This window comes from Palaemon carinicauda, chromosome 25 (genome assembly GCF_036898095.1).
Source record: "Palaemon carinicauda isolate YSFRI2023 chromosome 25, ASM3689809v2, whole genome shotgun sequence".
NCBI lineage: Eukaryota > Metazoa > Arthropoda > Malacostraca > Decapoda > Palaemonidae > Palaemon > Palaemon carinicauda.
The window spans coordinates 53843330-53860829 of record NC_090749.1 but is presented as its reverse complement, the minus strand read 5'-3'; the positions used below and the strand labels follow the sequence as shown (position 1 = coordinate 53860829).

At 39.1% G+C, this 17500-nt stretch overlaps 1 protein-coding gene across 1 annotated transcript in view; it reads right to left on the bottom strand.

Annotated features, from left to right (window-relative positions):
• LOC137619031 (uncharacterized) overlaps window positions 1-17500 on the bottom strand; it is a 226992-nt gene that overhangs the window by 46337 nt on the left and 163155 nt on the right. Inside the window, exon 9 of the mRNA XM_068349230.1 lies at window positions 5703-5860. Within this exon, the coding sequence (XP_068205331.1) occupies window positions 5703-5860 (158 nt within the window). The remainder of the gene's footprint in view (window positions 1-5702; window positions 5861-17500) is intronic.

Below are 17500 nucleotides of genomic sequence, written 5' to 3'. Positions count from 1 at the left end.
TACTTTTTCATTTCTTGTATTATTTTGTGCTTTGATCTCGCATCTGTATGGCTTTCCTTTCTTAGGCGTATAATTTTTACAAGGGGTAATGTTTCTGAGAATTTATATTTGTAATTATTCTAATTTGTACACTGTTTGTCCTTACAAGGACCCTAAATATTAAGGCTTTCAAGAAGAAACTGAAGACTGTTTTTTAAGTGCTTCGATGATGTCGATTTGACAATGAATGTGGAATACGCTGTACAGTACTCTAAATAACAAAGACTGTATACAGCAACCATATTTTTTAGCTCCTGTAGGACACAAGTTTCCATGTGTGATAGGACCAGGAAAACAGCCATTGAAGGTTTAAAGGCCACTCATGAATGGCAGAGGCAAGGGACTATGACATTGCCCTATCAAGCAGAAAAAAGCCCTAGAAACTGACCATATATACATACGATCAGCCCCAAGCCCCCTTTCCACCCAAGGTAGGACCAAAGAGGGCCAGGCACTTGCTACTGGTGACTCAGCAGATAGACCTGTAGGCTGCCTCAAACCCCCTATCATAAGTTCCCAAATGAAGGGGAGGTTGCAGCGACCAAAGACACTAACGAGTTTAAGCGGGCCTCGAACCCAAGTCTGACGATTACCAGCTTACAGTTCATAAGACGATTACAAATTTCCAAGCATATCATTTCCTATTCCTGATCTTACGTTTTCTTTGAAGTTTACAATTCTTACAATAGCGCCCCCTCCCCCTGCTCACACTTTTTCAAGCTCATATTCCCAACATCAGTTTTCAATTCTAGAGTTGGCATTGATGAGAAGGCTCTGTATTTCTAAGCTAATAATGGCAAAAATGCCCCCCCCCCCTCTGTAGAGAGTAGGGTTCTCCTGATGTACAGGACCAGATAAGCAACCATTAAAGGAAAAATAAGGTAACCTAATAATTTATGCACTATTCTAACATGTCCTCCCATCCTTATTTCTACTTATAACCAATGCAATGGCTTCATAATGTTATGGACCAGAAATACCGTAATTTATGCCAAAATAAATCAATAACAGTATTGTAAATTAAAAATAACATTAACAAACTATGATAACTTAATCTTAATGAACATTATCAATAATGATTATATCACAAACTGAATGTCTTCCTCAGCCCCCACTTCTTAAGCACAATAGGAGCACCCAATCCGAAGGACTAGGTCCTAAAGAGGATCCCAGCAGATAATATCAATAAAGTCAAAGAGGGTCTTTGAAGATCTCTATGAAAGTTTGATTATGTCTGCTTTTATATCATGATTGTATATATTGCCTGGACCTTCTCGTCAAGCATGACCTCTTGCAATTATGCAACCCATGGTGCTTTTACGTAAGTCAGTCTTACTATTTATAGCCTACTAAGAATCTTTCTAACTCCCTGAAGAGATATAATCTTTCTTACGTGCTGCCCCAGTGCAAGAGCAAGTGTCTTGCTATAAACAAGGCGTTCTTGAACGAACGAACAAATAGAAACAAAGAATAGGTAAGCACGCTATACGGGGAAAATGGCCAGTCTAAAAATAGTAACAACAAAATGATTTTTGATATTCTAGAAAGACCCAAATGTACTAACTTCAATAAGTCCAATAAATAAACGAGCACCAATTACCCTTCACAATAAGTTTATAATCCAAAATAATCCTACCAGCACTGTTCCTGTAGTTTTGAATTTATCAAAATCTAATAATAAAAAGAAGAAAAGAAAAAAATGCACAAAATTCGTAAAAAAACAAAACTGGTAGGTTGACCCCCACCACCACCAAAAAAAAATATAAAACAAAATATCTAAAGAAAAATGAAAAAAAAATAAAAAAGACTCCAGGATCAAAGACTTCACTGGTATACCCAGACAAATATCAGTGTTGTTGTTTTAAGTAAAATCAATCTTTTTCAATGCTGAATAAGTCAATGCAATTCAATCCACAAAAATCTTTCCTTGAATATTTCTAAATCTCAAAATTATAAAAAAACACTCATGAAAGCAGTCAATTTTGAAAGAAAAGGATGTTTAAAACTTCACCTATATACCTAAACAAAGACATTTGATTCTTTTAGAAATGAAAATCTATCCATGTTTTAACACTGGATTTCCCCCCCGACCCCCCCCCCCCCCCCGTCACGTACTTCCAGTACTAACATGCACTTCACGTGCCCTCAACTCTGTGTTCCCACTAACGCCCCTTTCCTGAACAGATTGCCCCAGAATATGTTTGGTGTTTTATAGTTTGGAATGAAAACGCTCGAAAATAAACTAGAACAAAACGTTGGCAGTAAATGCAGATAAATGTTGGTTAGATGAAGACGTTAGTTAATTGTGAAATCATCTCAGCCGTGTCTGTGTTTGGAGAAAAAAAATATAAGAAAATTAAATAAATGGTTGATGGCGTCTTGCATTTTGTGATAAACTCTGAATGCTTACTGATACACCAAGTATGGACGTTAGTAGGATGTTATTTGGGGCAACATTGGGCCTGCCCATGTTCTCTTTTTCTACCACCCTGAGGTAGGGATTTAAAGGTCACTCATGAATGGCCGAGGCAGGGGACAATGCCGTAGAGACTGACCATATATACATATGAACGACATCCAAGCAGCTAGGACCAGGGAGGGTCAGGCAATGGCTGCTGATGACTCGGCAGGTAGCCTATAGGTTCCCTTAAACCATTCTCATCGTTAGCTCACATGGATAGTGAGGGTGCAGACTATACAAGAAACTACTGATCTTTAACGTGTCTAGAACCCCAGTCCAACTGATTTTCAGGTAGGAACGATTCCAATAGGGTTGAAGAATGTTACCAACGTACGTCTTGCGTGTCGTAGAAAGCGACTAAAAGGACAGCTGATGCCTTTTTAGCAAAACCCTAGAGGGCCCACTGCCAATAACAGTGGACATTTCCGTCTTGCAGTTGGACTATTTAGTCAAAGGATAGGCTCACCAATATAGCTTTGGCTGATCATTTCATAGGCCATGCGATCGTAAAAACCTCTGCCGTCCTAGGCATGCAGTTAATTCTAATAGTCAGGCCTTCTCCATCATGAGGCTCAATACTACACAGTACTCTAGGTTTTATTTCAGCTGTGATCAAGTTTTGGAATGATCTACCTAATCGGGTAGTTGAATCGGTAGAACTTCAAAAGTTCAAACTTGCAGCAAATGTTTTGTATGTTCAATAGTCTGATATAATATAGTTTATATATGAAATATCTGTCTTGATGTTGTTACAGTTTTTAAAATATTTTATTATAATTGTTCATTATTTCTCATATCGTTTATTTATTTCCTTGTTTCATTTCCTCGCTGGGCTATTTCTTCCTGTTGGAGCCCCTGGGCTTATAGCATCATGCTTTTCAAAGTAGGGTTGTAGCTTAGCTAGTAATAACTATAATAAAATCATCAACTACGCCTGATACTATAAGAAATAGAGGGCACATCACACAACTAACCCCTTATGTAGGGATAACGGTGAGAAAGATATGTCTTCCTCTATTAGTTATGGAAAACAGTTGAATGGGAAATGGAATCATGGGAAGTTTAACACCATCCCTTTCACACTGTCTGATTTTGTTGATTTGAGAAAATAACTTTCTCCTCTTAGCCTTTAGGCTAATTTGTATTTATTGTGATCCATTATTGCTAGTGACAGGCCATCCTAAAAGGCTAAATTTTATGAGATAGAAGACAAAATAGGGGTTACATTTTTCTGAAATTCAATTCTAGATTGAGATGCACGCAGGACCAGAAAAGTCTATGATATTTATCAAACTCTAATACGAGGAGCTGGTTAACCAGGAAGTTTATTAAAGTCAATTATTTTCTTTTTATAAATCTGGAGTTTTATACATCGGAAAGTTCATGAAAGCCGGTAATCTAGACATGAATCTAGATTTTAAGAGGTATACAAAAGCCAGGAACAAGTCCTGGCCTATGAAAATATCAGAAATCTTAAGAAATTTCGGCCATTCATATGTAAATAAGTAAATAAGAGTTCATTCATAAATTAGGGTAGACTTGAAAATTAAGAAAATTTGTAAGTCAAGAAGTCAGTAAATGTTAAGAAGTTTATAGAAGGCAGAATTTTGATGAATGTCACAAAATATTCAAGTCGGACAGCTTGCAACGTTCTTATGTTAATAAAATTGAGAAAGTTTATAGTTACAACGTCCATTAAGAATAAATTCCACGGTCTGGCAATGCTGGGAGCGAAGCAGTAACCTAAATCGTAGGTAGTTCTAAAATCATTTTTCCGTGTGTAACGCAGGCAGGGTACGAGTAACGAAATGCAGTTTAATAAGAAGAATCTCCTCATAAAAAAGAAGAGCAGTTTAATGTACAGTTGGACACAGGAGTCCCTGGCACACCTCACTACGATGTAGTGCACCCTATTACATCCTTACTTCATGGAGCGTAACCAGATAATGTAGGGAAGGATGGCAGAGACGATGGAAGGGGCTAAATATTAATGTTGCTAATGTTTTTAAAATGTTTTATTTTAATTGTTCATTACTTCTTATATAATTTATGTCCTTCCTTTCTTTCCTCACTGGGCTATTTTTTCCTGTTGGAGCCCTTAGGCTTATAGCATATTGCTTTTCCAACTAGGGTTGTAGCTTCCCTAGTAATAACAATAATATAAAGGAACTCGACACTCAGTGAGGGTGTAGCTGGGTGCACTTTTAAAGCTCGCTTCACACGAGCAGATTGTTGCCGCGCAGTTTAGAAATAATTGAAAATTAATGAGGACCTTCACAAGTTCCTGCTCGGTAGAATTTTCGAGCGGGAGTAATTTACTAGCTGCGGGTGCTGGTAACCCACGTGGTTCCAGTATAGCTGGTTATTTACACCTATACATGGTACTGGTAACCCATGTGGTTCCAGAATAGCGGTTCCAGGATAGCGGTTTATTTAAACCTATACACGGTACTGGTAACCCACGTGGTTCCGGTATAGTGGCTTATTTAATCCTTTACGTGGCACTGATAACTCAGGTGGTTCCGTGATAGCGGCTCATTAAAACCTAGCCACAGCACTAGTAACCCGCGGGATTCCAGTATAGACGCTTATCGAAACCTTGCCCGGGCACTGGTATCCCGCGTGGTTCCAATATAGCGGCTTATTAAAACCTAGCCGTGGCACTGGTATCCTGAGTGGTTCCAGTATAGGGGGTTATTTATATCTAGCTGCGGCACTGGTAACCCGAGTAGTTCCAGTATAGAGACTTATTTAAACCTAGCCGTGGCACTGGTAACCAGAGTGGTTCCAGTTAAGAGGCTTATTAAAACCTGGCCGGGGCACTGGTATCCTGAGTGGTTCCAGTATAGGGGGTCATTCAAATCTAGCTGTGGCACTAGTAACCCGAGTGGTTGCAGTAGAGAGACTTATTTAAACCTAGCCGCAGCACTGGTAACCCGTGTGTTCCTAGTATAGTGTCTTATAAAAACCAAAATGCAGTGCAAAAAAAATCCTCTCGTGTGAAGACATGCCTCCTAACGAGCGAAAATATTTCCGCACAAGAAAAATCCGCCCGTATGAAGCAAGCCTTAAGAGTCAAGTGTACTAGAAGTTCCTGTGTCCCACCGTACTTAATATCAATACAGCGTGAACAACATAGGTCTTAAATGTTGGCATACTTTATAGATAATGAGAACCACAATTAAGGCAAACAAATACTTACGTTAAACATAAACGTGAGGTTGTAAACCGGAGGGTTCGCTCTTGTGACACACGTCAAGGTGGCTGAACTTCCCTCTCGAAGCCCTGAGGAGGGCAACCCCGAATCCAGGCTGCTGCTGCTGCTGCCAGCGTCGATGCTGATGGTTGCTTTGGGCACGTCTGCAAAAAAAATAAGATATGCTTATTAAATAAAAGGATCGAACAATAGCAACATAGACAAATTATATTAAATTTTTTATGACTGGTTATCAATGTTGTTTGTAGCTTTTGAGGATATGTATAACTGTGAGGCAATGATGAGAGAAACGAAATAAACAATGAATTAATAAACAGACAACTATAACATTTTCACCACTACTATGCTTCTGACTTTTTCTACTTTTGCTTTCCCTAATCTTATTTCAGCTTTCTTCCTACTTTAGTGTAAAGGTTTCTCGCTTCCTTTGTCGTCACAAAATCCCTCTATTCTTATATTTCATACCTTCTTTGGGCTTAGGCTAGTTAAGGACACCAGTCTTTCTGAATTCAAGAGCCTTGACTCTTTCAAAATTAATATTACTGATATAAACGAAGCAACCTGGATTGAATTACATAGATTAATCGAACTTAATCATTTTTTATTCATAAATTATTGTTAATTTTTCTGTCAGGCTTACGACCACTTAGGAACATAAATGAAATTAAATAATATACAAATTCGAATGAGAAAAAGAAATCAATATTACAAGTAGGAGGATACTGATCTTTAAGTTAAGGGAGATTTGAAAGAAACATAGTTTTACTTCAATGATGATCTGCACAAATGAAATATTTACATTTGCATATTCTAAATGCTAATATCTATATGTGTGAATATATATATATATATATATATATATATATATATATATATATATATATATATATATATATATATATATATATATATATATATATATATATATATATATATATAGAATTAGAAAATTGAAAGAGGAAGGAAAGCTAAATCATGGGAGTAGACATGAATGGTAGAGTGGGGAAGAGAAGATTTGGATATGAGGAGGTACATGGAGGAAATGGGTTTGGAATTATAAATTGAGATAAGGAGTATATATTAGAGATGCCTCAGAGTGTTGAATTAGAATGTATGAATACATGGCTTCAGAAGTCTGATAAGCACCTGATAACCTATGAAAAGGAATGGAGAGACAAGTAAGTTACGCCTTGGTTAGAAGAGCTAACACAAATAATATGCTGAACTGTAAAGTGATTCCGGGTGAAGCATGCGTTAAACATCATAGACTCGTAGAGATGGATTTTGAGACGAGAGGTAGAAAAACCCAGAGATCTAGAATGAATATTTGAGACCTTAAAGGAGAAAAGAGAGGGTAATTTAGGAGGATTGCGTGAGAAAGGCGACTACAAAGGTTGAACTTAAGAGATTTGGAGAGGGTAACAGAAGAAAATGTCCTGGTGGGTATGAAAGAAATATATGCAGGGAAAACGGAGGAATTACTTGGAAGAACAATGGGTTATGGTGTGTCGAAAGGAGAAAAGTGGTGGTGGGACAGAGAGGTGCATAAGGCGGGTAAAAGAAAATCAAGGTATTTGAGGACTAGAAAATTAAGGCATGCACAAGGGCAGAAGAACTACAGAGAAGAAGAAAAAGACTCTTGGGGGAAAGTAAGTACAGCTGTTGGAAAAGCAATAGAATAATAGAATTAAAGGCTACGAATAAGGGAAGAGAAAAGGATATCTATACGATTTCAAACTTGAGGATTAGGCAAAGATATGATTTGGGGCAACTAGGAGTCATCAGGGATAGAGACAAAGATATATTGCATAAGGATAGAAACATTAATAGGTGATGGAAAGAATATTTTGAATAACTGTCTTGGGTTAGAGTTCTCTTGCTTTGAGGGTACACTCGGGCACTATTGTATCTAATATCAGGTCCTTATGTTTTGTTAAAGTTTTTATAGTTTATATGGGAAATATTTATTTTAATGTTACTGTTCTAGAATATTTTATTCTTCCTCGTTTCGTTTCCTCACCGGGCTATTTTCCCTGTTAGGACTTTTAGGCTTATACCATCCTGCTTTTTCATCCAAGGTTTTAGCTTATCTAGAAATAATAATAATAATAATAATAATAATAATAATAATAATAATAATTAATGATAATGATGATAATAATAATAATAATAATAAATAATAGCAATTATTATCATTATTATTATTATTATTATCATTATTATTATTATTATTATTATTATTATTATTATTATTATTATTATTATTATTATTATTATTATTATTACTATAATAATACTTAAAATAAGAAAGAAGAGCTGGGAGAAGCACAGAGGGTGGAGGGGCCAGTTGGTGAAGATACGGAATACAGAAGTGAATGCCCGCTTCATTGAAAAAAAAATAATAAAGCACCAGGTCAATCAGTTTCAACTTGAAATGGTCAAAATACTAGCTACAGAGGGGGGACAATGGATGCTGGACGTAAGAGCAATATGGATGAGTAAATGATGCCTAAAGACTGGGAGGAGAGTCTGATATCTATATATATGCAGATAGGTGTTATCCTCAACCATTCCTTTGCCAAAGTCTCCATCCCAAACAATCGTTCACCAAAAGTCACCATGCCCAACCACCTCAATCACCATAGGCCTCTATCCATAACCCACTCCTTTACCACATGTATGCATCCCCAGCCCACTTCTTTACCATAGGTCTCTATCCCCAACCCCTTCCTTTAAACAGGTCTCCATCCCCAACCCCCTCCTTTACCACACGTCTCCATCCCCAACCACCTACTGTACCATAGGTTTCCATCGACAGCCCCTTACTTTACCAAAGCTCTCCATCCCCAGCCGCGTCCTTTAACACAAGTCTCTATTACCAGCCTATTCATTTACCCCAGATCTCCATCCCCAACCCCATCCTTCAACACAGGTCTCTATCCCCAACCCCCTACTGTACCATAGGTCTCCCTCCACGACCCCTTACTTTACCGCAGGTGTCCATCCGAACCCCTTCCTTTACCACATGTCTCTATCCCCAACCCCTTCTTTTACCTGAGGTCTCCAACCTCAACCCTTTCCTTTACCACAGGTCTACATCCCTAACCTGTTCCTTTACCCCCTTCCTTTCCCACTGTTTCTATTCAAAACCTCTTCCATTACCACAGGTCTCCATACCCAACTTCTTCCTTTACCACAGGTCTCCGTCCCCAACCCATTCCTTTACCACAGGTCTCCATCCCCAACCCATTCCTTTACCACAGGTCTCCATCCCCAACCCATTCCTTTACCACAGGTCTCTATCCCCAATCCCCTCTTTCACTACAGGTCTCTATCCCCAACCCCTTCCTTCACCACAGGTCGCTATCCCCAACCTCCTACTATACCATATGCCTCCATCAACAGCCCCCTACTTTACCACAGGTCTCCATCCCCAACCCCTTCCTTTACCATGGGTCTCTATCCCCAACCTCCTACTATTCCTTATGTCTCCCTCCACAGCCCCCTACTTTACCATAGGTCTCTATTTCCAACCCCATCCTTTACCAAAGCTCTCTAACCCCAACCCCTTCCTTTACGAAAGCTATCTATCCACAACCCCTTCCTTTACCACAGCTCTCTATCTCCAACCCCCTCCTTTACCACAAGTTTCTATCCCCAACCCCCTTCTTTACCACATGTCTCTATCCCGAACCCCATCCTTTACCACCGGTCTCGATCCCCAACCCCTTCCTTTATCACAGGTCTCTATCCCCAACCTCTTTCTTTACCACAGATGTCTATCCCCAACCTCTTCCTTTACCACAGGTCTCCATCCTCCAATCTGTTCCTTTACCACAGGTCTCTATCACCAACCCCTTTGTTTAACACCGGCCTCTATCGCCAATCCCTTCCTTTACCACAGGTCCCCATCTTCCATCCCGTTCCCTTACCACAGGTCTCCATCCTCCAACCCCTTCCTTTACCACAGGTTTCTATCCCCAACCCTTTCTTTACCACAGGTCTCCATCCCAACCCACTCCTTCACCACAGGTCTCTATCCCCAACCTCCTACTATACTATATGTACCAATACTCAGCCTCCTACTTTACCATAGGTCTCCCTCTCCAACCCCTTTCTTTACCAATGCTCTTTATCCCCAACCCCCTACTTTATGATATCTCTCCATCCACAGAATCCTACTTTACCACAGGTCTCTATTCCCAACCTCCTCCTTCACCACATGTCTCCATCCCAGCACCCTCCTTTAATTGATTTATTATGCATCCCCAGGCCCCTTCTTTCCCATAGGTCTCCATCCCCAGCCCCTTGCTTTACTACAGGTTTCCATCCCCAACCCCCTCCTTTACCACAGGTCTCCATCCCCAACCTCCACTTATATCATAGGTATTATTCTCCAACTACGTCCTTTACCTCTGGTCTCCATCACCAACCCATCTTCTTTACAACAGATCTCCATCACCAACCCCCTCCATCCCCCAAGCCCCTCCTTTACCACAGGTCTCTATCCTAATCCCCTCCTTTGCAAAGGGTCTCTATTCCAACCCCCTCGTTTACCACAGGTCTCCATCCCTAACCTTATCTTGCACCATAGGTCTCCTCTTCCAACTTCATCCCTTACAACAGGTCTCCATCCCCAACCCCCTGCTCTACCACAGGTCTCCATCAATAACCCTATTCTTTACCACAGGTTTCCATCCCCATCCTCCTCTTGCACCATTGGTCTACTTCTCCAGCTCCATCCTTTACCACAGGTCTTAATCCCCCTTTACAACAGGTCTCCATCCCCAACCTCCTCCTCCACCAAAGGTCTCCATCCCCAACCTCCTCCTCCACCACAGGTCTCCATCCCCAACCTCCTCCTTTACAATGGGTCTCAATCCCCAACCTCCTCCTTCCCCACAGGTCTTCATCCATAACCTCCTCTTGCACCATAGGTCTCCTTCTTCAACTCCATACTTTACCATAGGTCTCTATCCCCAACCCCCTCCTTTACAACAGGTCTCCATCCCCAACCTCGTTTTGCACCATAGGTCTCCTTCTCCAACTCCATCCTTTTCCACAGGTCTCAATCCCCAACCCCCTCCTATACAACAGGTCTCCAACCCCAACCTCGTCTTGCACCATAGGTCTCCTTCTCCAACTCCATCCTTTTCCACAGGTCTCAATCCCCAACCCCCTCCTTTACAACAGGTCTCCATCCCCAACCTCGTCTTGCACCATAGGTCTCCTCCAACTCCATCCTTTTCCACAGGTCTCAATCCCCAACCCCCTCCTTTACAACAGGTCTCCATCCCCAACCTCATCTTGCACCATAGGTCTCCTTCTCCAACTCCATCCTTTACCACAGGTCGCAATCCCCAAACCCCTCCTTTACAACAGGTCTCCATCCCCAAACTCCTCCTTCACCACAGATCTCCATCCCCAACCTTCTCTTGCACCATTGGTTTCCTTCTCCAACTATATACTTTACCACAGGTCTAAATCCCCAGCCCCTCCTTTACAACAGGTCTCCATCCCCAACCTCCTCTTGCACCATAGGTCTCCTTCTCCAATTCCTTCCTTTACCACAGGTCTCAATCCCCAACCCCCTCCTTTACAACATGTCTCCATCCCAACCTCCTCCTTCACCACAGATCTCCATCCCCAATCTCATCTTGCACCATATGTCTCCTTCTCCAACTCCATCCTTTACCACAGGTCTCAATCCCCAAACCCCTCTTTTATAACAGGTCTCCATCACCAACTTCCTCCTTCACCAAAGGTCTCCATCCCCAACCTCCTCCTTCACCACAGATCTCCATCCCCAACCTTCTCTTGCACCATTGGTTCCTTCTCCAACTATATACTTTACCACAGGTCTCAATCCCCAGCCCCCTCCTTTACATCAGGTCTCCATCCCCAACCTCCTCCTTCACCACAGATCTCCATACCCAACCTTCTCTAGCACCATAGGTCTCCTTCTCCAACTCCATACTTTACCACAGGTTTCAATCCCTAACCCCCTCCTTTACAACAGGTCTCCATCCCCAACCTTCTCCTTCACCAAAGATCTCCATCCCCAATCTCATTTTGCACCATATGTCTCCTTCTCCAGATCCATCCTTTACCACAGGTCTCCATCACCAACTTCCTCCTTCACCAAAGGTCTCCATCACCAACCTCCTCCTTCACCACAGGTCTCCATCACCAACCTCCTCTTGCACCATAGGTATCCTTCTCCAACTCCATCCTTTATCACAGGTCTCAATCCCCAACCCCTCCTTTACAACAAGCAACCATCCCTAACTTCCCCCTCCACCACAGGTCTCCATCACCAACCTCCTCTTGCACTATGAGTCTCCTTCTCCAATCCCCTTCCTTTACCAGAGGTCCCTATACCAACCCCTTCCTTTATCACAGGTCTCCATCCACAAAATCCCTCCTTTACCCCAGGTCCCCCCCACTCTTAAAACCAACCCTCCTGATGTCCTAGGCTACCTCAGGTCCACAAAATAGAAAAAAAGAGAAATAAAAGAGATGATCAATACACCATTGCAAAAACAATCCATTCCCATGACACCTTCGCCAAGCTCTTTCCAATATAGTCTGCAAAGTGCTTTGTTGCATATCGTCATTTCTCTCGCAGCTTTCGGGATTCTCTTTCATTAATCATTCCACGGGACTGTGTGTGTGTGTGTGTGTGTGTGTGTGTGTTTGTGTATGTGTGTATGCATGCATACCAGTTAGGAGGCATCCCTAAGGCATTGCTGATGATTTTGTTTCGCAAAATGCCAATTTTGCCAAATTTCGTTTTAAATATTCTCTGTAATATATCTGCTCATATCACTAATATTTACTCACGATTTTTAGGAAAATACTAGCATTTTTTTTTTTTTTGGAAATTGAGTGATTTTGAGAATTTTCTTAATGTTTATCAATATCCATTAAAATAGATTTTTGTCTTTGGTATTTATTTCAGATTTTGTTAATGATTTGCAAAAATGGATTAAAAAGTTCTTATTCATATTTGCTCATTCATGAAGCCATAAAATGTGGATATTTCACGAATGCTTAAACACGTTAATATTTCATAAATTTTTAGATATAAAAAATGCATTAAACTAACTTTTCGTGAAATTCAGGAAAATTCTCGACTCATTTTGCCATTCTACAAAATAGCTGATAAATTCAATATCATTAATTCACCTTATCTGCTAATTTAAGCTTTAAATTTTTCTTGTCCTTCACATATTCTGTACTTTATAATCCCTTTGATTTAGTTTCCTCAGTGTTCTCTTCTTCCTTATATTCTGAATCACCTTCTTCAAAACATATTAATAGTCTCTTCCACTCCTTCCATATCTCCACGCAATTTTTGCACCTCGGTTACCATTCTTCCTTCTCTCTAACACCGTAACTCCTTTCCAAACTTACTTCCTCTTCTTCCCCTTCTTCAGAAGATCACTGGAATCCATTAAGGAAGACCAAAATGGAACCAGCCCTCCTAAGGCAGGAAGATGGACCTGCTTATCGACAGGAAGAACAGACGACCACTGTCACTGTGGACGGTACCTTCAAAGGGGCGACAGACACTAATAAGGTGTCAAAGGAGAGGTTCCAGGGAGCCCTGAGAGGAAATAGCCATTTGAAGGCTTTAGATTTACAATTGGGACTGGTGAAGAACCAATGAATAGTTAAACTTCAGAGACGTGTTGCTGAAATATAACCTTGTGTAGTATTCATAATATTCATTCATTACTGTGTAAGGATAGGAAGGGTTATGTAGATGATTTCAAGAAGAGATGACTAGAATCTGTGGCTTCAGCAACAGATCCATACACCCAAGTTAAATTTGCCTCTAACTTTGGTCTTTGAGGGATCTAAGCCCATACGGGTTAAGGGAGTTCTATCATAAAGGAACAAGTAGGAGACTTATATATGTCCCTAATTGAAAATAGAGCTATCAACTCAACCCCCTCTACAAAAAAAAAAAAAAAAATTAATAGTAAGTAAATTACTTCCAAAATAAGAATTTAATAAGATTTAACCAATACCAGTTTCTGTGGTGTGGGATAAGGGTTTAAAAGGGCATCATAGAGGTGTCTATTTTAAAAACCCTACAACTGAAATGACCAAGCAGGTTCTTAAAAAATTTGTACTAATACTAAATTACCTCCTTATGTAATACTCTAATAGGATTAAAGAAAGCTGTTGGATATTTAGAAGGATCTGGGCACTGGAGTTTTCAAGGAAAAGAGAACTTTATCTGGGATTAGTTACGAAAGTAAAATTTTAGAATAGCCCAAGATGATCATCTAGGATACTTTATGTCATGGAACTAATATGGAACAAAATAAGAAAATGTTATTTTTATGCTCTAACATGGAACATAATAAAATGCTATTTTTATGCATTAATATGGAACAAAATAAACAAAAATATTTTTATGTTCCAACATGAAACAAAATACAAACAAATTATTTTTATGCACTAAGATGGAACAAAATAGAATAAAATGTTATTTTTATTCAATAAAATTTTATTTTTATTCAATAAAATTTTATTTTTATTCACTAATATGGCACAAAATAAGAAAATCTTATTTTTATGTATTAATATGGAACAAAATAATAAGAACATTTTATTATTATGTACTAATATGGAACAAAATAAAAAGAAAATGTTATTTTTTATTCACTAAAATGGAACAAAATAAGAAAATTTTATTTCTATGCACAAATATGGATTAAAATACAAATGAAATGCTATTTTTATGCACTAAAATGGAACAAAATAAAAAGAGAATGTTATTTTTATGCACTAACATGGAACCGAGTATCAAATAGTTTGAATTCTATGAAGAATAGCTATTGTGATTTGCCAGGCCAGAGGCCGAGAAGGGATATGTAACAGTGGTTAATTCACAACGACAACTCTGGAATAGGACAGTTTGCAACAATAGGTTACAGAAAGGCCTTCTGAGAATCTGTATGGAAAATGGTTCTTGAGGGGGGGGGGGGGGGGTTGTAGGACGAGGATGGTCTTGTCTCCGAAGATAACTGGAACTATAAAGACTTGGCATAGGGCCCATCAATAATCGTCTCTGTTTGATTCCGAACACATTCACGCCTTCTGATTGGACGTCACATTGTTGACAGACGGAATATCGATGCTAGAGTGTAATCTTGGAGGTCCATGTGATGTGTTCTGAAGGTAGTATGTAAACTGGGTGGACTCAGCAAGCGTGTGTTTGGGTACGTCTAGCATTATGGCCAGATAAGGGTCGGGAACAGCCAAGAAAAAGAGACTGTCAGTTATGTGCCACACGGAATATTAGGACTATTTTAAAAAGTGGGGGTGGGGGGGGGGGGGTTTGCCCCCTCCCCCAGTGCTTTCCTCAGCATGTGTGTTTGCGCAAGTGAATGAGACAAAATTAACATTCCCCATATACACAATGAATTAAGTACTACTGTATTAAGATGGATATATTATAGTACATAATTCTGTATAAAATAGATATATTATAGAAGTATAATTAAGTCTTAATTCTATTATTTTCTCTCCTTATCTCCCCTATACAATAAGGACCAAGGGTCTATAAATATATATATATATATATATATATATATATATATATATATATATATATATATATATATATATACAGAGAGAGAGAGAGAGAGAGAGAGAGAGAGAGAGAGAGAGAGAGAGAGAGAGAGAGAGAGAGAGAGAGAGAGAATTTCTTTTCGGTCACAATTAGCAGCAAGACATAACTAGACGGTCTCTCCTCGTCCCTCGGGTAGGGGGAGAGGGGCTAGTCATACCCTGGTGAGAAGGGTTATAATTAGTAAGGGGGAGGGGATGGGAAGGGTTGAATCTGTGTGTGTGTATATCTTTTTAAAAATTTAGCCGTCATCTTTGGCGGGTCGCGCACACTAGTATTCTATATTGTGCCAAACAAGTTATCGTTTCACTTAAATATCATCCATTTTCCCATCTGTTTTCAATCACTTTTTTTTTCCCAGGTAATTTCACATTTCATTTGTCACTCCTGTTCTCACATTCATTCTCTTTTATTCTCGGCCATTGGACCTTTTTCTTGGCGAGAATTCTTTCTAAAAAGTTGTTATACTTTTTCACAACTTTATATAAATTAATGTTTTTTTTTATGTGTTTAATTGTTAGTATTTTAGTCTAGGCGAATCTATACCTGATCGATTTCTTATAAATCCGTTTGATAAATTCTAACTCCTTAAATTTCCTCAAATCCAATCGACAAAAACATAAGTAAGTACACATAGCCCTTTTTAAAGTAACTTATTGCCCATTAGAAATAATACTTACATTTAAAAACAACTTAATTATAATCGGATAATCTCCGTAAAAATATAATTTTCTGGGCCGTATTTCAGTAAATTACACGCAGCCGTAATTTGTACCTTACTTTGTTATTATCTTTTACGGGTTGGTGACCATAAAATATGACTCCTTTACGTCAACGCATCTGTTTTTAAAACGGTAAATACATGGCAACACTTATTCCAGGATTTTTTTTTTTTTATTTTTTTACGGCGTATTTTTAACAGTGCACGCAGACAACATCAATTAATACATTTTTTTTATCTATGTAAAATGGAGGTACAAAACTGGTAAAAATCCTGGAATAAATGTTGCCAGGCATTTGCCGTTTTAAAAACGGAAATATTGACGTAAAGGATTGATATTACGGTCACCAACCCGTAGAAGATAATAAAGAGTAAAGTTAAGGTCGAGTGTATTTTACTAAAATACAGCTGAAAACAGTATATTTTTACGGAGAATTTTCGATTAAAATTGCGGCTTTTAAACATAAGTAATTTGACTTTTATTCTGGGAAGTACATTAATCAACATTTGATGTTTTTTTTTTTTTTTTTTTTTTTTGGGGGGGGGGGTGTTGGTTTCTCCCACAAATCTATAACCTTCCTCCTAACATGAGGATAAAGGTGTAACACTTCCAAAATTATTATTATTATTATTATTATTATTATTATTATTATTATTATTACTTGCTAAGTTACAACCCTAGTTGGTAAAGCAGGAAGCTATAAGCCCAGTGGCCCCAACAGGGAAAATAACCCAATGAGGAAAGGAAACAAGGAAAAAATATGTCAAGGACAGCAACATTAACATAAATATTTTCTATATAAACTATAAAAACTTTGAATAAACAAGAGAAAGAGAAATAAAACAGAATAGTGTTCCCGAGTGTACCCTCAAGCCAGAGAACTCTAATCCAAGAAAGTGGAAGACCATGGTACAGAGGCTGTGGCACTACCGAAGACTAGAGAAAATGGTTTGATTTTGGAATGTCCTTCTCCTAGAAGAGCTGCTTACCATAGCTAAAGAGTCTCTTCTACCCTTATCAAAAATAAAGTGGCCATTGAACAATTACAGTGCAGTAGTTAACCCCTTGGGTGAAAAAGAATTGTTTGGTAAACTCAGTGTTGTCAAGTGTATGAGGACAGAGGATAATCTGTAAAGAATAGGCCAGGCTATCTGGTGTATGTGTAAGGAAGAGGAAAGTGAACCGTAACCAGGGAGAAGGATCCAATGTAGTACTGCCTGGCCAGTAAAAAGGACCTCATAACTCTCTAGCGGGTGGCTGGTGCCCTGGCCAACCTACTAGCTGTAAGCCCCACTTTTATTCTTTCCTTTTTATTGACCTCTACATGGAAAAATCTTTAATGAATTTTACCAATCATTTTAACTAGCTTCCCTTAATAAAGATTATGAGGATTGGTGATGGGAGCTTATCCTCTG